The sequence below is a fragment of the Cetorhinus maximus genome, chromosome 22 (assembly GCF_964194155.1).
Source record: "Cetorhinus maximus chromosome 22, sCetMax3.hap1.1, whole genome shotgun sequence".
Classification (NCBI taxonomy): domain Eukaryota; kingdom Metazoa; phylum Chordata; class Chondrichthyes; order Lamniformes; family Cetorhinidae; genus Cetorhinus; species Cetorhinus maximus.
The window spans coordinates 47,025,865-47,051,179 of NC_135900.1; the positions used below are offsets into that span (position 1 = coordinate 47,025,865).

Here is a 25,315-nt window from a genome sequence, read left to right on the forward strand (position 1 = left end):
AAACAATGCGAGTTGCCATAGTGGAACTGGAAGTGACTTTGGCCCTGGGAAACAATCACATACTGGCAACAGAACTTCTGATCATGGGAAGTAGAGGTCAAGCAGTAGTAGTCAAGAAAGAGATAGGAGGACAAGTAGAGGTCGTGGCTTGTCTAGAATAAGGGCTATGAAACCATCTTGGAATGTGACTAGAAATAGAAGCCCTTTTGATCATGAAGTTTTGGTGGCTACAAACAAATTAGAAAGTAAATCTAATAAGGGAGGCAAAACAAAAAGGGTTGGGTAGTTGGAAAGAATTTGGTGTCTGCTGTGAAGTGCCAGATAGGGGACAGCCAGCCTTATCACATAAGTGGATACGTACAGAAAAAGTACTTCCTGATGGGACATATAAGGTTAAAGTGTTTCTCGTGGCTCGGGTTTCGAAGAGGGACTCAGTGATCAGGATGTTACAGTGGATTCTCCCACAGCAGGAAAAGTGATCTTGAAGATTTTCTTAGCTGTGTTTTTATTATTTATTCTTTCATGGGATGTGGACATCGCTGGCAAGATATTTATTGCTCATCCCTAATTACCCTTGAACTGAGTGGCTTGCTAGGCCATTTCAGAGGGCAGTTAAGAGTCAACCATATTGCTGTGGTTCTGGAGTCATGTGTCAGCCAGACCAGATAAGGATGGTAGATTTCCTACCCTAAAGGACGTTTGTGAACCAGATAGGTTTTTACAATAAGCGATCATGGTCATCATCACTGATGACTAGCTTTCAATTCCAGATTTTATTAATTGAATTTAAACTAAACCAGCTACTATGATGGGATTTGAACCCATGCCTCTAGAAGATTAGTCTGGGCCTCTGGATTACTAATACAGTGACATTACCATTACACCACCATCTTCCCTCTTAAACACACATTTGTGGGAATGTAGGTCGATCAATATCAGAGCCATATTTTTGCAGGGTGAAAAATTTCAAAGAGAAATTTTTTTGAAACCACCTAAAGAAGCAAGGGATTTGAAGAGAAGCTGTAGAAATTAGATAAACGTGTTTATGGATTGAATGATGCGCAAGGGTCTGGTATTTCTCAGTTAGATCTGTCTTGCGGAAAGTAGGTTGTATTCAGCTGAAAGCAGGCCCACCCATGTTCTATTGGCATCTCAAAGAGAAACTAGCAGGAATGTCTATGATGTACTTTGATGATATTCTATGGGGAGGTTCTGCAGAATTTGAGCAATTTGTTATTGAAGAGACTAAAGGGGAATTTAAGATTGGAAATCAGGCTAAGGAGATCTTTAAATATATAGGGTTAGGCATTAAGCAGAATGGGTCAGGAGTAACCTTGAATCATACCTATAAAGTGCTAATCATATGCTGATAAATTGGGCCAGGTCCACACAGAAAGATAGTCTTATATTCAAAGGAGAACCAGTGAAACTAAGACGCTTGACTGGACAGTTAAACTGGCTATGCACTCAGACAAGACCCAATGCCAGTTATGACGTATTGGAACATAGTGCTATGATGAAACACGCTACAGTTGAGAAGATTCTGATGGTGAATAAGATATTAAAGAAATTACATTCATAGAAATGCACACTCAAGATTCCAGCCTTGGGTGACCGAAAAGATATGAAGTTAGTCCTTTTTAGTGATGCTTCCCATGCCAATCTTCCAGATGAGTATTCAAGTACAGCTGGGTTTATCATACCCTTGGTTGGTAAAAATGGAAAATGTTGTCCCTTGGCCTAGGAAGCCAATAAAATAAAAAGGGTGGTTAAAAGTACCCTAGCTGCAGAAACACTGGTGCTAGTAGAAATGATAGATATGAGATTGTGCTTATGTAACATTCTGATGTAAATCCTATATAAGGGGAATTCTGAGAAAGGTTTGCCCATTGAGTGCTCTGTGGATAATTGTTCCCTTTGAGACAATGTTCATTCGATAAAGACAGTCACTGAGAAAAGGTTGAGGATGATAGTATGTCATGAAGAGATATTAATGTATATAATGTTATTGGAAATTATTTAGTCTATGTGTGTAGTAATTGGATTAAAGCCAGCTAGTCTGGGTGCTTTGATGTATAGTAGTTTTGAGGTGTAAACAATAAGGTAAAGAGTACATTTGCATTTTGTTGAATAAAACATTCAAAGGCTGGGGGGTGAAATCTTGCACCTAGCTAGCAATATGTTTATATTACTACTAAAATTGGTACTATGGAAGGGGTTTTACTGCTTGAAGAGGTGGAGTTCAAAGGACCTAGTGATACAATAGGGATTTACATTCAAAGAGAACCATAGAACCATAGAAAAGTTACAGCACAGAAGGAGGCCATTCGGCCCATCTTGGCTATGCCAGCCTGAGGACACCCAGGTGCCCTTTCTAATCCCACCTTCCTGCACCCAGCTCATAGTTTCTGCCTCTAACACCAACTTGGGCAGCGAATTCCAGACACCCACTACCCTCTGCGTAAAAAAGTTCTTCCTCATGTCCCCCCTACACCTTTTGCCACTTATCTTGAATCTATGTCCCCTGGTTCTAGAATTCTCCATCAAGGGAAACAATTTTATCCTGTCCACTCTATCTATTCCCCTCATAATTTTGTACACCTCAATCAAGTCACCTCTCAGCCTTCTTTGTTCTAAGGAAAATAACCCCAACCTATCCAATCTCTCCTTGTAGCTACACTTTTCTAACCCTGGCAACATTCTTGTAAACCTCCTCTATCCAGAGCTATTACGTCCTTCCTGAAAGGCTGGGTATAACAGAAAGGAGTTTGTGTGTGCAGGTCAGAGGCATGTAAGGTCTAAGCCTGTAAGCCTACCATTGTGTCTGCGAAGGAACAAATAAAAAGGAACCTCATTTTGAATTTGTAGGGTGAAAAATGCTTTGCCTGGTGTCTGTTTAAGTCTATTGGTTATTGTTGCCTTAGTGGAGATTTATTTGGGAATTTGTTAAAAGTTATGATAGTAGTAATTTGTAGCCATGTGTTATTAATTTATTGTAAATTAAAAAATGTTTCATTCAGTTTTATATAAAAATCTCTTGACAACTGGTGGTCTTATTCCTGAATTTGGAGCTGCAATTCAAAACATACCCATTGAGAATATAGGTTATGCAAGTTGTTTAAAATTTCCCTCTGGGATTTTAAATAACTCAGCCTTTATCAACTGCTGTGGAGAGAAAAGAGATCCCTAAAATAAAATGGCCCATTCACCACATAGCCTGCTCCAGCGGGCTGCACTGAATCCAGCCCTATGCTTCTCTGCCTTAGATTTGGATGTACAGGGTGCAATTTATAAATCTGCAAATGTCACAAAACTGTGAGAATGATAGCTTCAAGAGGACATGGACATGCCGATGGAATGGGTAAAAACACGGCAAATGAAATTTAATGTAATGTGAAGTGATCCATTTTGGTACAAAGATGCATGAGAGGCAATATAAGCTAAAGGGTACAATTCTAAAAGGGTTGCAGGAACATAGGGACCTGAGGATTATATGTGAAAAATTCTCGAAGGTGGTGGGACAGGTTGAGAAAGTGGTTGAATAGGTATACGGAATACTGGGGTTCATAAACTTACTTTTGTAAATAAGTTATGATAAAATTTGGCCTCGACTAGTGTATCACACCTAATTCTGGGCACTGCATATTGGGAATGATGTGAAACCTATAGAGAGGGCGCAGAAAAGAGTTATGAGAATGGTGATGGATGAGGGACTTCACTTACATGAATAGGTTGCGGAAGTTGGGGTTGTCCTCTTAGAGAGGAGAAGCTTGAGGGGAGATTTGCTGGAGGTGTTCAAAATCATGATGGGTTGAGACAGAGAGATGTACCCATTGGTGTAAGGGTCAAGAATCAGAGGACACAGATTTAAAGTGGTTGGCAAAAGAATCAAAGGCGACATAAGGAAAAAATTTTTACAGATCGAGTGGTTACAATCTGGAATGTACTGCCTTAAAGGGAGGTAGAGGCTTTTAAAAAGGAATGGGATAAACACCCAAAGGGAAAAAAAAATGCAGGGCTATGGGAAAGGGCAGGGGAATGGGGCTAGATAAATTGCTCCTGCAGAGAACTGGAATGGGCTTGATCAGCAAAATGGCATCCTTCTCTGCTGTAAACACTATATTATTCTATGACTCTTACACCTCTGGTAGTGAGTGTTCTAAATTCCAAGACAGGTGGACAAGGAAGAATAAGAGGAGGCTCCAAACGGTATCTTCTATTAATGTTGTGTGCTAAGTATCTTTGTCATTTAATTTTGTATTCCTCTCATCATTTTAAAGTTCTTTCAGCACTTAATGGGCACAGTGAACTTTGCACCATATGCCTTCACTAGAAGTGTTCCTTCATTCATAACCATTCAACCCAAAATAATCCTCCTATCTAAATCCTCCTAGCTACCTTATGCATGTGCATTTCATCACACCTACTATGGGCTACTTGCTGATATTTGGGTAACAAATGTGCATTATTGTGACAATTGGAATGTTATTGTATTCTGGTAGCAGGAGAAGACACTCCGTAACAAAAGAGAATAATAAAAAGACCAGTCCCTTTTAATATATTGATTTTAATCAATTATGGAAAGAACTAATTTCAATCTTAGGTAAGGAGACCATAGATGGTATCATAGAAGGAAAGTTGGAGGGTCACTGTGAGTTTAAGTTTCAGGCAAACATTCTCCACTATCTTGTCATTCATTTCTTTCATTCAGTCATTGTCAGCAGAGCAAGTATATTTTTCCCTTGGTCATTTCCTTTTTTCTGCAAACAACATAAAGAATGGAGGATTCCCATAGGGAAAACCATTGTGCTCTTTTTATAATTGTAGCCATAAAATGCTAGCATCTGAGCAATTGCCCAAAGAATACTGATAATCTGAGTGGCTATCGCAAACCCACCTCCACCCCCTGAAAAAAAACAGCTGCAAAGTATCTATCAATATTCCTCTAGGCTCTTCAAATCAATGTTAGTAAAACTTTCAGCTTACTTTATTTCTAGATTGACTTATCAGTTCTCCAGGGCAGAGAAGAAACATTCAAAGCAATCAAAGGAAAATTAGATTGAGGGAAGTTGATGAGACAAAAGAAATAGGAAGAGCGGAAGTCATGTTCTTCTGACACTGAGAACTTGATAATGGAGTCTGCTTTTTTATAATGGCTAGTCTTCACATGCTTCCAAATTGTTCTAGATCTAAGGTCATTTCTTTCAGTAAGTTTTCTTGAGCCAGGGCCAATTCAGAAATATAAACAAAAAATGCTATCATCGGCCTGAAATGTTAACTCTATTTCTCTTGCCAGAGATGATACCTGACCTGCTGAAGCTGCAGAGATGGTTCCTTGGGGACAAGGGCTACCCTCAGAGGCCATGGCTGATGACACCCGCGCGGCAGCCACAGACTGCAGCAGAGAAATGCTACAATGAGGCTCATGCTGCAGCTCGCAACTTTGTGGAACAGAACATTGAAATGCTGAAGATGAGGTTCTGGTGCCTGGACTGGTCTAGTGGAGCCCTGCAATACATTCCGCAGAAGGTGTCACGCATCTTTGTCATCTGCTACACCCTTTACAACCTGGTGCTCCAACGGGGAGATGAGCTGGCTGAGGGCGAGCTGGAGGAGCTGCTAGTCTCTTCTGATGAAGAGGATGCCGATGGGGATGAGGGTGAGGAGGTCCTCGGAGGCACGACGATGGGAATGAAACCCTTACACTGGCTAGATGAGGCAGGCACGCTCTGGAGGCCCTCATAGCTACTAGATTTGTGGAGGACGATGATGACATGCAGTGAGGTGACCCCATAGATCCTCACAGTGCATTTGTGAACATTTGGCTTATGGCAAGGCAAATACCCTCTGTGAGAATGCTCCTGTCAAGGAGATGCAGTCACTCGATTGCAGGAGGATGATGGTGACATGCAGTGAGGACACTCACTGAATGTCTGACTCCTGTCTGGACGAGGGCAGCTCGCTTGCGCTCCGTGATCAGGGTCATATCATAGAGACTCAGCCAAGAAACTTTAGAAGTATCTGATGCTTTGTCTGCCTGCAGCACCTGAGCCCTTCAGGAGCTGGAGCAATGTATCAGTGGTCACAGATGCTGAAGTGATGGGGGCCAGCCCCTCCTTAAAGGTGCTGAGAGCACATTGAAAGAATGAGAGAACACTGTGGCGCCTGCCCACTACATCCTGGCAGCAATGACAAGCACCGCTGAGGTGCAGGCATCAGTAATGTTTCCAGGGACTATGTGACTGGACCATCTATTCGGTCAGATGGCTGCACAAAACACAGGGAAGAGGCCATGGACTGAGACACCTACCTTTATCTTATGCAGAAAGGTCTCACATTTGAGTGACAAGAACACTGCTCATCAGAACAAGGAGCCATAGGCATGGAGACATTTTTGTGAGTTTATTTACAATAGTGAACATAGCCAAGCTGTGCAACTACATCTTCTTAACCTTCCTAATCCTGCAGCTACATCTTGGTGTTCCCCAGACATCCAAAGTGGAGGTGGAGGCAGCCTACTGACTGCAACTTCCTGTCTGTGATGACTTTGGTGGGTGTCCTCTGGAGGGCTGAGACTTGGAGGGCCCTGGACTGCTTTCAGGGTCTTACTGTGTGGCAGTGGCATCCTCCTCGGCCTGTGAAGCTGGAGCTGCTGAAGTCACAGGAAGAGGGGATTATCACTCCTGGAGTCACCTGGGTGGATGGGCCCGGAGTGTGCACCTGCTGATCCTCCTCCCTATGAGTGCCCGCAGGCCCCCGGCTTACTCCTTGAGGGAAGTGGTAGCTGGAGTGAGACCGAGCTGCCCCGCACCCCTCTTGCGTACACACTATTGGAGGCCAACTATGGTGTCAGCGATGGAGTTGAGCCCACGCAGCAATGCAGGAGCAATGTCCTGGACCAAAGTCTCCATGGCGGCCGCCATCCTATTAGTGTTGGACTCAGTGTGTTGGCATGCTGGCGCTATCATCTCAGCCTGAAGGCAGATGGACTCTTCCATCGTGCCTTGAAATCTGAGGAGTGCAGCGAACATCCCTTCCTCGTGTCCCTGAGCTTGCCTTTGCAGCTCCAGCAACTATGACATGACCGAGTCCAGAGGCTCATCGTCTGACTCCGACTCAGCAACGTTCTGACCTCCAGCAGTCCTCTGAATGCCAGGGACCTGGGAAGTCCCTGCTGCCGCCTGCTGTGGATCAGAAAGTGTGATGTGCTCACCAAATTTTGATCCTGTGTCTATTTTGTAGCTAGCTCCCACCGAGGTGTGTGACTCTGAGATGGTGCAGGGTGTGGGTGAGCGCTGTGACGGAACTTCGAGGAGGGTGCCTTCAGATTCCTGTTTGGAGGTTTGTTCAAGGCTTGATTAGAGGCCCTGGGTCATGGACTCTGTTGGCTGTTTGGCAGATGTGCCTGTGAAAACAAGGAGAGATAATTAGGGCATGGCAGTGGCCTGTGAAAGAGGACACATCACTCACGGCATGGTTGTCTAATGGATGTTGCACTGCTGGATCCTCACTTGGTAGAGCAGCGCCTGCCTCACTGTCAGCACAGGAACAGTTCAGATGGCCAGCTGGATGGCTCTGTTTTCAAAGTCAGTTAGGACCTTGATTTCGGGCATTCCGTCACCGTGATCGCTCCCTTTTGTTATGTGCCAGCTTGTCCAGCATGAATAGAGATGGAGAAAGTATAAAAAGGCCCCTGCCAGGCCAGATGATAAATGTGCCTGGCCTGTGAGGGTGGTGAATGGTCTCATGGACAGGCTGAGGACAATGAAGGCATGTGAGAGATTGAATGGTGATGTCCCTTGACCTGGCAGTGAGTGAGGGCCCTGTGGATGTTTGTGAGTTGAGAGTGATGAAAAGAGTGACTTACACAGGTGGAACAGAGTGGATCATTCATCCTCTTGTGGCACTGGGTGGCTGTCTTCTTGTGAAGGGTGTTGGCGTTGACTACCGTTGCCACCGCCTCCTAATCCAGGTTGGTCACGTTGCTGCCCATCCTGCGGCCAGAGCGGAGGTACAGGACATCCCACCGGGCCTCCACTGCATCCAGCAGTTGCTCGAGGGACTCGTCATTAAACCGGGAGTCGGTTGGGGGGGGGGGGGGTGGGCTGCGGTCATTTTTCCTTTGCTGGCCATGTCTCCGGGGCAGCGGTGGTGAGCTGGTAGTGATGAGTGGCGTGCTGGCGGCTGCCTTTTAAATATGGCAGCCAGCATGATGCAATGGCAGGATGATGGCAGGAGGGCGAATGAGAGTCCGCCCGTCATGGAAACTGTGTGTTTCCCAGGAATGTATAAATAATGTGGCAAGTTTGGGATGATATGACATAAAAATCCACCTTCGCCGTCGGTGGGTAGGATGCCATTTTGCCCGCCCGCTACTGCACTTAGTGCAAATTTGGGAAAATTCCGCCCCAAGTCTCTTCATCTAAGCCATTAATATAGATCGTAAATAGCTGAAGCCTCAGCACCTTTCCTTTCAACAATCCACGAGTTAAGAGCCAGCCAAATTGAAAATGCCGAATTTATCCCTACTCTCTGCTTCCTATCTGTTAATCAATCCTCCATCCACCCTAATATATTACCCTCAACACATATGCCCTTATCTCTTAGTTTAGCCTTTTGTGTGGCATTATCAAATGCCTTTTGGAAATCAAGTATGCCATATGTACTGGCTCACTTTACCTCCCCTACTGGTTATATCCTCAAAAAAATCGAATAGCTTTGTCAAACATGATTTTCCTTTTGTTGACTTTGTCCGATTTTGTCTATGTTTTCTAAGTGCATTGTTATGACTTCCTTAATAATAGATTACAGAAGTTTCAAGACGACATTTTATATTCTTTCATGGGATGTGAGCATTGCTGGCAAGGTCAGCATTTGTTGCTCATTCCTAATTGCATTTAAGAAGACGGTGAATGAGCTGCCTTGTTCAACTGTTGCAGTCCATGTGGTGTAGGTACACCACAGTGCTGTTAAAAAGGGAGTTTCAGGATTTTGACCCAGTGACAGTGAAGGAACGGCGATATAGCTCTAACAGGGTGGTGTGTGGCTTGGAGGGGAACTTGTGGGTAGTGATGTTCCCATGTGCTGCCCTGGTCCTTCTAGGTGGTAGGGGTCGTGGGTTTGGAAGGTGCTATTGAAGGAGGTTTGGCGAGTTGCAACAGTGCATCTTGTATATGGTACCACTGTGCACTAGTAGTGGAGGGAGTGAAGGTTGAAGTTTGTGGATGGGGTGCCAATCAAATGGGTTGCTTTATCCTGGATGGTACAGAGCTTCTTGAATGTTGTTGGAGCTGCACTTACCTAGGCAAGTGGAGAGTATTCCATGACACTCTTGATTTGTACTTGTAGATGGCGGACAGACTTTGAGGAATCAGGACATAAGTTACTCGCTGCAGAATTCCAAGTTTCTGACTGTAGCCACAGGATTTAGAAGTTCAGTTTCTGGTGAATGGTAATCCTCAGGATGTTCAGGGTGGATGATTCAGCTATGGTAATGCAATTGGATGTCAAGGGAGATGGTTAGATTTTCTCTTGCTGGAGATGGTCATTGCCTGGCACTTCCTTTGTGCAAATGTTACTTGCCACTTATCAGCTCAAACTTGAATGTTGTCCAGGTTTTGCTCCATATGGACACATCCTGCTTCAGTATCTGAGGAGTCGTGGATACTGTGCTATCATCAATGATCATCCCCGCTTCTGATCTTATGATGGAAGGAAGGTCAATGATGAAGCACCTGAAGATTGTCGGGCCTAGGACATTACCCTGAGGAATTCCTATGCCCAAGTCCAAATCTTATGTAAAATTATGTATGTAAATGAACCCAGCACTGATTACTGGGCAACACCACTTCCAACCCTATTCAATCCAAGCACCATTCATTAACCCTAACCCATTGTTTCCTGTCAGTCCACTAATTTTCAATCCAATATCATTTTTCTTTTTATATCAAAAGCCGGAATTTCTTCGTAAAATCTTCCTGTGAGAACTTTCAAAGGTCCATATATACTTCCTCTCCTGCTTTATCTATGCATTGCAACTTCTCCACAGAATTCTATTAATTTAATCAAACATGTCTTGCCTTTAATAAATCTGTGATTGCTTTTCTTGATTCAGTCATACATTTCTAAATTCTCACCAACTTGACCTTAAATTCTGAAGATGCTCATAACTGAAATTAAAATAACATGCCTATTATGACCTGGTTTATCCATCTCTCCCTTTTTGAGCAGAGGTATACTACTGGCTACCTTACGATATTTCCTGGCATAAACTTCATGCTGAAAGAAAATTCAAGCATGATCTCTGCTACCTCCTCCCCAGCTTCTTTTAACACCATAAAGTGCATGCCACAGGGACCCAGTGATTTATTCACCTTGGCCAGAATTTTTACCTCGGCGGGCAGGCGTGTGCTCGTCCCAACTAAATGTGAATGATGCGCAATGACATCTGCCGACATGCCAACATCAACGCGCAGTCGCGCGATAGTTCAGTCGGCGGGTGCAAGCCTGAGCTGGCAGCGTGCCCGCCGACAATTAAAAGGCTTATTAAGGCCATTAAGTTATCAATTGACATTAATTTTATACTGTTCAACCTAATGGTTGGCAGGCAGGCTTTTTTTGGAAACCTCATCCACGGGCGGGGTAAGGTTTCCAAAACCAAATACAAATAAAATAAAAATTTTATTTTTTAATTAAAAACATGTCCCTGCTCATGTGACAGAGTCATAAGAGGGGGCATGTTTTATTACATTTTTCTGCTGTTTATTAGTTTTTTTCAATATCTTCTTCATCTCCCTGAGGCAGCTTCATGCCTCAGGGAGAATACTCAGCGCTCTCTTGCACACATGAGTGAAGTTCACGCCACGCCTGCTCACCCTCCTCCCCCTGCCTACACAGGTGCTGCTGCTCGCTTATCACGCTGGGTGGGCCTTAATTGGCCCGCCAGCATGAAATTGTGGTGCGCTGTCGATTGCGGGCAGTGTTCGGCTTCCCGACCGCTCCTGCCCGCCCCCACCGATCCTGCACGCCGAAAGCAAAATTCTGCTCCTTGAATTCAGCAGATATTTTTAAGGACCGATTTCTTTTCTACTGTCATTTCTAGCAATTGTTCCATATTCTTCTCTTCTGCATCAGTGTTCTCACTTCCACAATCTGTTGTGTATGACAAATGCAGGTAGTTCAGAAAATTACATTTCAAAATGCACTGAAAACCCTATAATATTTTTCTGTAATACATGCTACACCTATAGATTTTTTTCATATGGCTGGGGCAGCTGTTATAGTTTGATGTTGAAGTTAACAATCCATTCAATGGCTTCAGCTGACTGATTGTGATGCCACCAGACATGGATCTTTCAGGCAGAAATTCAGTATATGGGTGATGGTCTGACTTGAATGGCCATATTCATCTGACATCTGCAGAGAAAACATCCTCCTCAAAGCAACATCGGCTGAAAGCTAATGAAGCACTCCCATTGACACAGGAGCTAAAAAAGACTATGCACCCGTCTAAAATCCTCTAGTCCCTATTGGAACATAATCACACCCTACAAACTGAGGACAGCTGCAACTCTCAATGGCGCACCTCCTGGTTGACTACAAACTATTGGTGGTACTATGGTAAGGATTTTCAATGTTAAAGCTAACATTTAGCTAACATCAGTAATGTCTGAGCTCTATAACATCCAAGTTCTTAGAATGATAGTTGCCATTTTAAAGAAAAACAGAAAATGCTGGAAATACTCAGCAGGTCTCTGGCAGCATCTGCAGAGAGAGAAATAGAGCTATTTATGTCTTTATACATCTGCATTCTATTGCAAGCTTTGGCCATCCGGTGTCACAGTAGTGCAGCCAAAGGGTGTGGGATGACAGTGGCATCAAGTAGGTTGGTAAAGAGAGATAAATAGGGTGCGAAGGAGACTGTAAATGTAAATTGTAATTAATTTTTAGAAACTAATGCCAGGCAGCTGACCTGGAATACCCTCTTTGGGCATTTTCCCTCCAATCTCCCCTTTACTCTTGAGTTTGAATTTCTGCCTCAGTCTTCTAAGTTGCTCCAACTTACCTGCTCCTAGAAACTTAGAGCTTATTAGCTCCTGTGCATAGCAACCCCCAGCCTTCCTGTCTGCCCTTCTTCTTCACTCTCCTCCCCTCCTCTGTCAACCATCCCACCATTATACAAAAATAATCTGCTTTCCCTCGCTTATGGGATAAATTTTTACCTTAAGTGACATATCATCTACGTTTGCATAAACAAAGCTGACTGGATAATCCACAAGTAAAAAATCCCCAACTGAATTGTAGTCAACTTTTATGATGCCATTTGAACAGTAGTCTTTCAAATGATTATCATAAAATTCTCATGAATTACTTCCAAAAAATGCCACAAACGCTGAACAATGTGAATTTTGTTCTAATCACAAGAATAGTATTTTGGAATTCATGTTAACATGACAAAAACCTTTTACTGGTATTTAGAAAGTTTGATGAATTTCAGATTACTTCAATTGGATCTGAAGTGGGATGGGGGGCACCGGTTCCCTGTGCAGTCCCTTTTGTAAGGGGGCCACATTTGATTATTTAAAAAGCGCTTTATTTCCTTCAGGGATGCAGATCGCAATCCCATATAGAGTCCACTTCTGGTTACATGCCTGGCCTCACCATCAATAAGACACTGGGCCCCTCTGAGGGCCAGGAAAGTTGGAACTGCCAATATAGGTGTTTCCCATTCTGGCCCCAATTGCTTGTTTGGGGTGGGTGAAAGCTCTGCCATGGTTAATATAGAACATTCCTGCGGAAGATCTAGAGCAAATTATATTAGATTGCAGCCTAATTCACAGCTATAGTGGTGCACTCGCAGTAGAGTTACAGTCAGAGTACCCTGGAGGGTTTGCAAATTTTCAGCTCGTTAGAATTTTACTGCACAGAAGGAGGACATTCAGCCCATTGTGTTTGTACTGGTTCTCTGAAAAAGGTATGGGCTTCGTCGTATTTGCATACCTATTTTCAAATAGTCATCTGCTTCTCTATTAAAAACAATTATGCTTGCATCACTGTTTCTGTCAAGGCACTCCACATGCTAGCAACACGTTGCATGAAAGAAATTTTCTGAGCTTCTGCCTTATTTCTTCCTTGGTAATTATCTTAAACACTGTCTATTTATCATCTTACTGATTAGCAGAAATAATTTTCTTCTATTAACAGTATGGAAATCTTTTATAATGTTAAACAACTCAATTTAATTTCTTCTTAATCTTCCCAATTCTAGTAAATAGACCCAAAATTACCTCTAAACTTTCCTGAAAATAATTTTTTAAAAATTCATTCTTTCATGCGATATGGATGTCACTGGCAAGACCGGCATTTGTTGCCCATCCCTAATTGCCCTTGAACTTGCTAGGTCAGAGGGTAGTTAAGAGTCAGCCAAACTACTGGAATCACATGTAGGCCAGACTGGGTAAGGATGGCAGATTTCTTTCCCTAAAGGGCCTCAGTGAGCCAGATGGGATTTTACAACAATAGATGATAGTCACCATTACTGAGACCAGCTTTCAATTCCAGAATTATTAATTTCTAATTAATAATAATCAGAGTTATTAATTGAATTTTAAATGCCACCAGCTACCATTGTGGGATTTGAACCCATTTCCCCAGATCATTAGTCTAGACCTCAGGATTACTAGTCCAGTGACATCGCCACTATGCTACAAATTCTCATGTCTTTGATATCATATTAGTGAATCTCTACCCTCTCCATAGCATTGACACCTTTCATAAAGTAAGGCACCAATATTCTAACTGTGCCTAACCAATGGTGTTTACAAGTTCAGCTCTTTGCTTTTGTGTTCTAGTCCTCTCTTTTGTAAAATTTAAAATCTGTGCCTTTCTCCCCCGAGCTTTATCAACTTGTCTTCTCACTTTTAACGATCTGGATATATGAACCTTTAAGTCTCTCTGCTCCTCCAAAATGTTAGCATTTAGTCTATATTTATACTTCTTACTCTTTGTAGAAGTGTAGAGTACAGAGGGAGGCCATTCGGCCCATCAACAAAGCGCCAGAGAGCAATGTAGTTAGTTTCACTCCCCATATCTCTGCATTTTTTTCCTCTTCAAGCATTTTTTCCCCTTCAAGCAAGTGACTTTTCTATCTGTCTCAATTATCTTACCAGGCAGTGCATCCCAAATCTTAAACACTCGTTGCGTAAAAAGTTTTTCTTCATGTTGCCTGTGGTTCTTTTGCTAACCACCTTAAATCTGTGCTCTCCGGTTAATGACACAGCAGCTATTAGAAACAGTTTTTCTTTATTTATTCTATCTGAACTCTCATGATTTTAAACACCTCTATTAACTTTCCTCTTAGCTCCTCACTTTAAGGAAAACAAACAGTTCTCTGGTCTATTCATGTAACGGTAATCCCTCAAAGCTGGAACTGTTCTAGTAAATCTCTTCTGTACTACCTCCAAAGTCTTAACATTCTTCCTAAAGTGTGGTACTCAGAATTAATCATAATACTCCAGCTGGGGCAAAAGTAATGCTTTCTATAGGTTCGGCATAAATTCCTGGCTTTTGTACCTCTTCAAAGATGTGTATACAAACACCCACATGTCTCTTGTTTTTGCACCCTTTTTGAACTTGTACCATTTGCTTGTATTGTCTCTCCTCATTCTTCCTATCACCTCACTTGTTACTGTGTTGAATTTCATCTGCATGTATCTACCAATTCCACCAGCCTATCTATGTCCTCTTGAAATTACCATTTACGATATTTCCAAGTACTGTGTCATCTGCAAATTTTAAAATGTGCCCTGGACCTTCAACACCAAGTCATTAATATATCATAGTATATACTGAAGAGTGCAATTTTTCTGAAACTGATGCCAGGGAACCCTCACTATCCTGCCATGTCATCATAGTTTTGCTTTTAAAGTGCTGGTTTAATACAACTTGAGATCAGATGTAGAAACATCATGGTGTCCTGCTTCAATAAACTAATGAACTGAGTGGGTTGCTTAGAACTTGAGGATGTTAGTGTCACCTGTCTTTGTAACATGTATGTTAATAGGGCAACTAATTAAAACAACATTTCCCTATTTGTTCCTAAAGGATAGTGCAGGGAGGAAAAAATAGAAAAAGATTAACTGTCACAGTCAGAAACAGATAATTGGAAGGGAAGGATGGGGGGAGGAGTGAAGATATCAAACTGACAGCTTACCCGCTCAATACACCAAGAACCAGATTTAAAACGAAGAAGGATCCAAAGATGACCAGACTCACAAAATAGACCCAAGGTAGCTCATAGCCCATGGCATCCTGCATCTGAAAAGATGAAGGAAGATTAACAGAGAGAAAAAGTTAGCAGATCCAGAACTAGAAGAATGAAATGATTAAAAGCTCATGGACAATATTGTGCTTTTAGTACATGCACTGAAATCAAAGACATGCATATCTCATACAGATACAACTTCATGCAAATCATATCTTTTAGTTTAACGGATATGCTCCTATCATTATGTGCAACACTCCTATTTATGCTTATTTATATAGTGTGTTATTTGATAGAAACAGTTCAATGTATTTCACACAGTGAAATACTTTTCAAACTATAATGATAATTGTTATGCAGATAATCAATGATATTAGTTGCTGGAGCAATAGGATACTCAGGTAATATTATTTATCATGCAGGTCCTCTAAGAGTCTTTCTTTCCTCTCAGCCCATAGGTCTGTATTCACTATTGAAACACAAATCTGATTTTTTCTTTGTTTTCAGTGGGCCAGCTTTTTTAGATGGCAGGGTTTCCCACCCTGCCTCGAAAATGTTCAGTGGATCACAGCAGCCCCAGAGACATTTAATGGTCCAAGGAGTGTTAATTGGCTAGAGACGGGATTTCCGATCCTCAAACCGAAGGAAGTCCCACTTCAGAGACCAGTCGGCCAATCAAATTGGTTGATCAGGTAAGTCTGGGCTCTTGCAGTGGGTGCGGAAGGGAATACCCAGGGAAGGACTGGTCGGGGGTGGGTAGGTAGGCAATGGGAAGGCAACTGGTGAATTTTATGGACCTGCAAACCGACCAACGGGAGCCCATAAAACTCTGCCCAATATTTCAGTTGAGTGACAACCTCCAGCATAAATTGCCAACTTTCCAATGTGAAGAAGTTGCTCAAGTTCCACTTTTTAATTAGTTAGCTCATAAATCATAAATCTAAAAAAAATATGCAATGCACTATATAAGTACTGAGGGAAATATTTACACATACTGTTATATTTTATAGAGCAATCTTTCACCAAAAATCATGACATGGAAAGTAGAATAACACTTGAATTTTATTTTAGCACCTGCCTCATCCTTAATTTGTTTTCTTTTTAACATTCTGAACAAAATTCAATGAACAACATTAGCTAGTAATTTCTATCATTAAAAATATATTCATTTGTCCTGATTTAAAAATCAAGCAATAGAATTAAAATATTTAAAAATATGTTCAACTATATCTTTCTGTGGTCTTATCTTATTTTACAATTGGAAACCAATGGATACATTGATGGTTAAGGTGGCCAAATTTAGTTGAAATTAGTAAACAAATGGAATCCTCACTTTTACAAAACTTATTTGCTTTGTGAAAGAATAGATGGACATATTCATGGTTTATCTTTGATAAGAATTTAAAGTTTACATTGATGTCGTCTTTTTGCATTTTGGTTACACCAGGTCAGCTATTTCTATGATAAATGCAGTTCTCCAAAAAAAGTGATTTGTTTCCTTCTTTTTTCTATTAAACACATAAGAATACCTAATGGGCTGAATTTTCTGTTCGTCGGGCTGACCCAATCATGGGGGCCGCACCGCTATTTTACATGGGCGAGCCAATTAAGGCCCATCCAGCGTGATGTCCGCAGGGAAGCACCCTGTGCGGGCGGGGGGGAAGCCCTAAAATCAAGAGTGCTCCCGGCATCATCCCGCGTCATTTTACGCGTCGGCGAGCGGCCCCCAGCTCGCCGACGGTAAAATCCTGCCCAATGACTTGTTCAGTTAGAAGTTTTTCTAGTGCATTAGTAAATTAAACAACAATCACAAGATTTAACCTTGTACCTTGAAAAGTAATTGAAGACAAATTAGGTGGAAAACCATGTAAAGCATATTTTAAAAGAATGCAGAAGAAAAGTACATCCAGCTCTGTAATGTCAGTATAAATCAAATATCTATTGGGCTACAATTACTTTTAAACGTTTTATGTGAATTTAATAATATGCAATACATGCAAAAATAATTCCTGTTTTGAGTTTTTGCAAAACAATAAAAAACAGACTCAAGATACAGTGGCAGACATTGAAGGAGATATTTCAGAATACTAAGAAAAGGTACAATTCAGTGAGAAAGAAAGACTCTAAGGGAAGGACCCACCAACTGTGGAAGTTAAAGATTGTGTCAAATTGAAAGGAAAAGTGTATAATTCTGCAAAGATGAGTGGCAGGTCAGAAGATTGGACAGAATATAAAGAACAACAAAGGATGACTAAAAGATTAATAAGGACTGGGAGATTAGAGTACGAGAGAAAACTAGCTAGAAATATAAAAACAGTAAGTGTTTCTACAGGTATTTAAAAAAGAAAAGAGTAAGTAAAGTGAGCTTTGGTCCTCTGGAGAGTGAATCTGGAGATTAATAATGGAAAATAAGGAAATAGTGGAAGAATTGAACAGATATTTACATCTGTCTTCACTGTAGAGGATACAAATAACATTCCAGAAATAATTGTGAATCAGGAGGTGAAAGGTAGGGATTAACTTAAAACAATTACAATCACCAGGGAAAGGGTACTAAAAAAATGATTAGAACTAAAAGCTGACAAGTCACCAAATCCTGATGGACTTCATCCTAGAGTCTTAAATGAAGTGGCCACTGAGATAGTAGGTGCACTGGTTTTAATTTTCCAAAATACCCTAGATTCTGGAAAGGTCCAATCAGATTGTAAAATGGCGAATGTGACTCCTCTATTCCAGAAAGGGGGGAGACAGAAAGCAGTGGCAGAATTTTACGTTCGGCATGTGGGCGCGCGCCTGACACACCTGAGCGTAATATGACACGTGATGACGTCAAGCATGTGGCCCAACATCATTGCGCACTCGTGCAATATTTCGTTCGGCGGGCGTGCACCGGAGTCGGCTGCGTGCCCACTGATAATTGAAAGGCCTATTAAGGCCATTAACAAGCTAATTAAAATCAAATAAATACGGCCCGTCCAACCTTATGGTTGGCGGGCAGGTGCAAAGGCCAAGCGGCCTTTACAATTTTTAGGAAACCTCATCCACGAGCGGGATGAGGTTTCCTAAAGTAAATAGACATTAACTAAAAACTTTATTTTTGAATTAAAAACATGTCCCAGACATGTCTTTAAAAAAAATTTCTGTCTTTATTAATTTTTTTACAAAGCACTTCAATCTCCCTGAGGCACAGAGCTGCCTCAGGGAGATTGAAGCGCTCTTGCATGTGCATGTGCAAACTGTGTGCCAGGTCTGCACTCCCTCCTCCCCCTGCCTGCACAGGTAGTGCTGAGCACTGCTGCTCTGATCCATGAGGCCCACCCACATGAAATCGCGGAGCGGAGCCGATCACGGGCGGCAGTCAGCTTCCCAACTTATCCCACTGAGCCTGCCCGATGAGGGAAAAATTCTGGCCCAGGAAACTACAGGCCAATTAGATTTACATCTGTCATAGGGAAATTGCTGGAATCTATTATTAAGGAAGGTATAACAGGGCACTTAGAAAATCTCAGTGAAATCAGGCAGAGCCAATATGGTTTTATGTAAAGGAAATCATGCTTGACTAATTTATTGGACTTCTTTGAGCAAGTAACAAACTGTGTGGATAAAGGGGAACTTGTGGATGTGCTCTACTTAGATTTCCAGAAAACATCTGACAAGGTGCCACAATAAAGGTTACTATGCAAAATAAGAGCTCATGGTGCTGGGGATAACATGTTACAATCAATAGAGGATTCATTAGCTACCAGAGACTGAATTTTTCCCGCATTGGGGCGGGCTTGGTGGGAGCAGGCGATCAGGTCCGCACCGCCATTTTACATTGGCCCACCCAGCATAATGCACGACTCTGGCATCAGCGTGAAAGGTTGGGCGGGGGTGGGAGCTCCAATGACAACCCGGTGTCCTATTCAAAAACAGCGCAGGCAGCCATGCGAAGGCTACCATTGACTCGGCGGACCGTTGTAATGCAGAACGTTGTTGCTGAACATGGCAGGCAGAAGGGCAGTCAGCCCCGCTGTTTTCTGATAAGTGTCTCATTGCCCTCCTGGAGGAGGTAGCATCACACCGGGATATCCTTGTCCCCAGGGGCGGGAGGAGGAGGCCCCCACACCTCACCAAAAATGCCTGGGAGAAGATGGTGTTCACGGTCGGCTCCCATGACGTAGTGAGGTGCACATGGGTGCAGTGCCACAAGCGCTTCAATGATCTCCTGCGATCGGGAAGGGTAAGTATCGTGTTGGCATGGGTCACTTAGCATAGCAGTTAGGAGCGTGCCCCCCTCCCCAGACCTCAGAGTTCTTAGAGTGTGAGTGGCAAATGTCGATGAGGCAGCATTTGGACAAGGGGGTGAGCCCTGGCTGCTTGTAATGAGTGTCTTGTGGCTCCAGGGTCACGAATCAATTGAGCCCTGCGAGGTATTCCTCAAGTGGGGTTGGCCAGGCTGCAACGGCAATGCAGGTACAGGGTGGACTAATCAATGTTCCTCTCTCCTTTTAGGAGAAGACAGCCCACAATCCCACAATAACACTGAGAGACTGCGGACTGGTGGAGCACCGGCCCCACCTTCTAATCTTGACCAGATACAAGCAGGAGGCACTGGAGCTGGAGAGGTGCCATGCACCTAGATCAACCAGCCGCAGAGAGATTGGGGTGCCACAGGGAGGTAACAGTGCACTGAGGTCAGAATATCTGTCATAGTAACCATTCCACTGTTGTCTGTATATTGATGTGAGCCTCGAACATGGAATCCCCATTGATAATGGAAAGATGAGGGCACCCTGATCCAGGTGCCAGGCATGCACAGTATCAGTGTAACGACTTCAACTAATCACACGTCCTTGTTCTTCCTTTTGGACTCACCAGAAGACACTCGGGGTCAGGACCCTGAAGGCCGGCCGCTCACCCCAGAGGACACAGAGGATATAAACGCACCAGCGTCACACCCACTTAGCTAGGCAGATACCAGCACCTCGGTGGGCATTATATCGGCAGATAGTATCTCAGTGCACAGCGGTGAAACCAGTTCACGCTCACTTGAGGTGCAAGCGGAGGCAGAGAGTGCCCAGGGCGCTGGCAGTCGGAGGACTGCCGGAGACCAGGAAAATGCTCAGTCGGTTGCTGATGATGTGCCTCTAGAGTCGTCCCTGAGGCAGCAGATGCTGGAAGTCTAGCAGGATGTGCGGGAGGATCTGGTGGAGATACATGAGGGAATGCATGCCATGGTCTCCGTTGTGGAGGAGTCCATGCGGAGCATGAGCAATGCAATGACCCTCATGGCTGAGCGCACTGCCTCCTCCATGGAGAGAGTGGAGAATCTCTTGGATAGGTTGCTCCAGAAGCTCAATCAGGGATTCCTGGGGATGTGCTTGGACCTGCAAGCCCTCACACTGGAAATGACCTCAGGTGGTCAGTGTCAGTATGGGAGATGGATTGGGCACCCAGTATCCCAGCAAGGTGCCCATCCATCAATGGTGAGCAGGGAGGTCCAAAGCGACCTGATGTAGGTGCACGAGCTGCTTGTCGTCTCTGCGGACTCCTCTCAGGGCACTTCGGATGAGGGCAGCAGCTCTTCCACCCCTATGCCAGTGGCCGTGGCATCCAATGAGGCTGTGGTGGCTGGGAAGATGCCAGCCGTGCCACTGGCCGCTCCCTCCCAGGCAGGGCCATCACAGTCTCCTCAGGTCACAGGACGCCTGCCAAGGTCATCAAGGCCAACAGGACAGCAGAGTGAGTAGGTTGTCTTCAATGCTAGAGCCAGCGAGGGGGGAGAACCTGGACGTAGCACCCGTAAACGCAAACGTAAAGCATCTTAGGTACAACATGGGATTATCGCTGGTGATATTTTTTTGCCCCACTTTTAAGCTATTTATTAGTAGGTGTGATGAATAACACCTTTCCATTTAATTTGTTTTATGTATGCCAGGCACCGCATCAGTAAATGCCTTTGTGTTCAACAAGCCTCTGGGTGCTTCTTTAGTTCTGCAGGTGAAGGGTAACCCATGATGTTATGAGTGACTTGTTTGTCATTGAGCTTTACTGAAATGGCACATAACACATGTTGTTCGCCAAGCAAATGTTCCTGTCAGGTATCGAGTATGGAGCCTGCAGCCCTGGTATGTGTTGGTGATTCATCTTTGGTAGGTTAGCTGAAGGAGCATTGGATCAAAGCCTCCCAGGTGTCTCTGCTTCCCTGGAGGTTGCCTATGTCAGTATCTATCCCCTCAGCATTCTCCTGAGCATGCTCGTCCTCGGACTCACCACTGGACTCATCGTTTGCTGCCAGTGCAGCTGTGTCAATGTCTTCTTCCTCTACTGCATCCCCCCTTTCCAGTGCCAGATTGTGGAGAGCGCAGCATGCAACTACTATCAATGACACACGATCTGGGGGGTATTGCAGCGCTCCTCCTGAATGGTCCAGACATCAGAAGTGCATCTTGAGAAGACCTATGGCTCTCTCTACCACCGCCCTTGTGGAGGCATGGCTCCTATTGTACCGCTGCTCAGCCTCTGTTCTTGGAAGGCGGAGAGGTGTCATGAGCCACCTTTTGAGTGGATAGCCCTTGTTGCCCAGCAGCCATCCATCCAGCCGGTTTGGAGCACTGAAGAGCCTCGGCACCGGGGAGTGTCTCAGGATGTAAGCGTCATGGGAGCTGCCTGGGTACCTTGCATAGACTTGCAGAATCTGCATCCTATGGTCACACACTATCTGCACGATCATGGAGTGGAATCCCTTCCTGTTGACGAAGGCACCCAGCTCACCTGCTGGCGCCTTGATGACCACATGTGTGCAGTTGATGGCACCCTGGATGCGGGGGATCTCTGCAATCACTGCAAAGCCTCTGGCACACTTTGCCTGGCTGGCCTTGTCCTTGCGGTAGTGAATGAAAGTCAATGCATGCTTGAAAAGAGCATCTGTCACCAGCTTGACACAACTGTGGACAGCTAATTGGGAGGCTCCACAAAGATCACCCACCGATCCCTGGAAAGAGCCGGAGACATAGAAGTTGAGGGCCACTTTGACCTTCAGCGGTACTGGCATGGGGTGTCCACCCACACAGTTGGAGCTGATCTCAGGGGCAGATAGAGGTCACTGTCTCCCTTGAGAGGCAGATCCTCCTTCAGCATTGCATCTCAGACATATTGAGGTAGCTGCATCGCCGCCTGTAAACCCTGGCAGCAGGATAGTGGCTTCTTCTGTGGCCTCTTCCGCCTTGGACTTCCTGTTGGCCCTCCGCTCCTTGTGTCTGACCCTCTCCTCCCATAGGTTGCTCCCCTGGAGGCTGAATAGGGACACCTGGCCTCCTCCCCCTTCTGGCCCTCTCTTCCTCCTCAGAGGAAGTGCCTCCAGCAGAGACCACAATCCCCATTCCCAGGGTAAGGGAAGGCTATCTGATACCTGGAAGGCCCCAAGTTGTATGACTCCTCCGGAGTCCTGAACTTAAGCCTGTTATTTCTGTCAAAGCAGCTCTGAAGCGAAATGCAGTTGCCCTGTTCAAACAAGCAAGCAGCAGCAAGTTATAATCTAAAGTACTAACAATTCACATTAGCGAGCCCACTCATCCCTCTTATCCCGCCTGTGGTGAGGTTTTTGAAAATGTGGCCTACCCGCCTGCCCGTTGCACCCGTGTGATGCCCTGAAAATCGCACAGGCTGGACGAAATCAAATTCAATTGGTGCCTCAAGGGTCTTAACTGGCCCGTTAATTAATGGTGGGCGCGCCTCCGTCCTCATAGCACGCCCGCCTACTGAAATATCACGATGGTGTGCGGTGATGTTGAGATGCACGCCCGACATCATTGTGCGTCATTTTATGTTCCGGCATGTCGGGCCTGCTCCCGCACGCTGAATGTAAAATTCTGGCCCAGGAAACAGAAGGTTGGCATAAATGGGTCATTTTCAGGTTGGCAATATGTGACAAGTGGAATGCCACAGGGAGCAGTGCTGGGTCCTGAACTATTTACAATTTATATCACTGACTTGGATGAAATGTATGGTTGTCAAATTTGGAGATGACACAAAGATAGGTAGGAAAGTAAGTTATGAAGAGGACATAAGGAGTCTGCAAAGGGACAGTGAGTGAGAACAAATTTGGCAGATAGAGTATAATCAGGGAAAATATGAACTTGTCTACTTTAACAGGAAGAATAAAAAACAGCATATTACTTAAATTGAGAGAGATTGCAGAACACTGAGGTACAGAGAGATCTGGGTGTCCTAGTACATGAATCACAAGAAGTTAGGATAAAGGTACAGGAAGTGATTAGGAAGGCAAATGGAATGTTGTCATTTATTGCAAGGGGAATAGAATATAAAACTAATAATGTTTTGCTATAGTTGTCCACGATTTTGGCGAGACCACATTTGGAGTACTATGTACAGTTTTGGTTTCCTTATTCTAGAAAGGATATAAATGCGTTAGAAGCAGTTCAGAGAAGGTTCACTTGGCTGATACCTGGGATGGGGATGTTATCTTATGAGGAAAGATTAAACAGGCTGGGCCTGTTGGAGTTTAGAAGAATGAGAGGGAATCTTATTGAAACATATGAGATCCTGACGGGACTTGACAGGTGGTTGCTGAAATTATGCTTCCCCTTCTGGAGAGACTAGAACTAAGGGACACAGTTTAAAAATAAGGGATCTCCCCTATCTCCTTATTTAAGACGGAGATGAGAATAATTTATTTCTCTCAGAGGGTTGTGAGTCTTTGGAACTCTGTTCCCCATAGAGTGGAGGAGGCAGGGTCATTGAATGTTCTTAAGGCAGAGGTAGATAGATCTTTACTAACAAGGGAGTCAAAGGTTATCGGAGGTAGGCGGAATGTGGGGTTGAGGCCACAATCATATCAGCCATGATCTTAATGACTGATGAAGCAGGCTCGAGGGACCAGATGGCCTACTCCTGCTCCTAATTCACATGTTTGTATAAGATAATAGGTATGGTTTAAATACTTCACAAAAACAGGAGTGCTGTTTAGACTTAAAAATTAATGAATGCAATAGCAGCAGATGAATGTTTAAAGTGTTTGGGTAACTTTCTTCTGTCAGCTATTTTAATACAGGTGGGCATCCATTCTTTTTTTAATTGTTTTAACCTAAATATGGGTTAACTGCTCATGTAGTGGACAGAGGGATGTCAGCTGAACACACTAAACATTCATCTGCTGATGTTACTAATTGCAATTTCTAAGGTTTACAATTATTTTCTTATTTGTTCACATTTGTGACTGAACTAATATTATATAGTATATACAAAATGAAGAATGGCATTCTTATTTATAATATCGGGTTACCGCATTTTACACTGAGCTTGTGTTTTTCATATATTTTCCAGGAAATGCTGAGAAATAGTTTTATTTCTCAAGTAAGGGACACAGAAGAGTCCAATATAATTTGCAATAATGGTGAGTTGCTAATTGTAGCCAATACCAAGATGGGGAGGTACTTTACAGAGGGCGAGAAGTCTTGCTTGTCATTTTCTCAGCCATTCCTCTGAACTTTCTGACCTGCACATTTGGATTAAGTAACGTGTTTTATTTTCAATATATATTGTTGAAGTAATTTATTACCTCTTTATTAAGGTGCTGAACTGGTCAGTAGTGATTGGTTTCATGAGTATTGTCAATCTTTGTGAATAGCAGGTATCATGGTACTGCCACTGACACTGAATGTCCAGTTTTGAATTGCTAGATCTATTCAAAATCTATATCATTTAGCACGGTGTTAGCGCCACACAATAAGATTAAGAGTATCCTCAACGTGAAGATGGGACTTCATCTCCACGAGGATTGTGCGGTGGCCACCCCTATCAATACTGCCGTGGTCATATGCATCTATGACAGTTAGGTTAGTGCGGCCGAGGTCAAATAGGATTTTCTTTCTTGCGGGTTCCCTCACCACCTGCTGCAGACCCAGTCTAGCAGCTATGTCCTTTATGACTCAGCCAGCTCGGTCGGTAGTGCTACTGAGCTACTCTTGGAGATGGATATTTAACTTCCTGTAACAGGCACGAGTTGATTGGCATATGGAAACAAGCAGGCTTAATGTCTGTTTGAGGCTT

General features: G+C 43.7%; 1 protein-coding gene across 1 annotated transcript in view; it reads right to left on the reverse strand.

Moving 5' to 3' along the window:
* The window catches only part of cacna1c (calcium channel, voltage-dependent, L type, alpha 1C subunit), a 1,337,968-nt gene that overhangs the window by 636,882 nt on the left and 675,771 nt on the right, over positions 1–25,315 (reverse strand). The window contains exon 8 of the mRNA XM_078568241.1: positions 15,212–15,315. Coding sequence (XP_078424367.1) covers positions 15,212–15,315 — 104 coding nt within the window. The remainder of the gene's footprint in view (positions 1–15,211; positions 15,316–25,315) is intronic.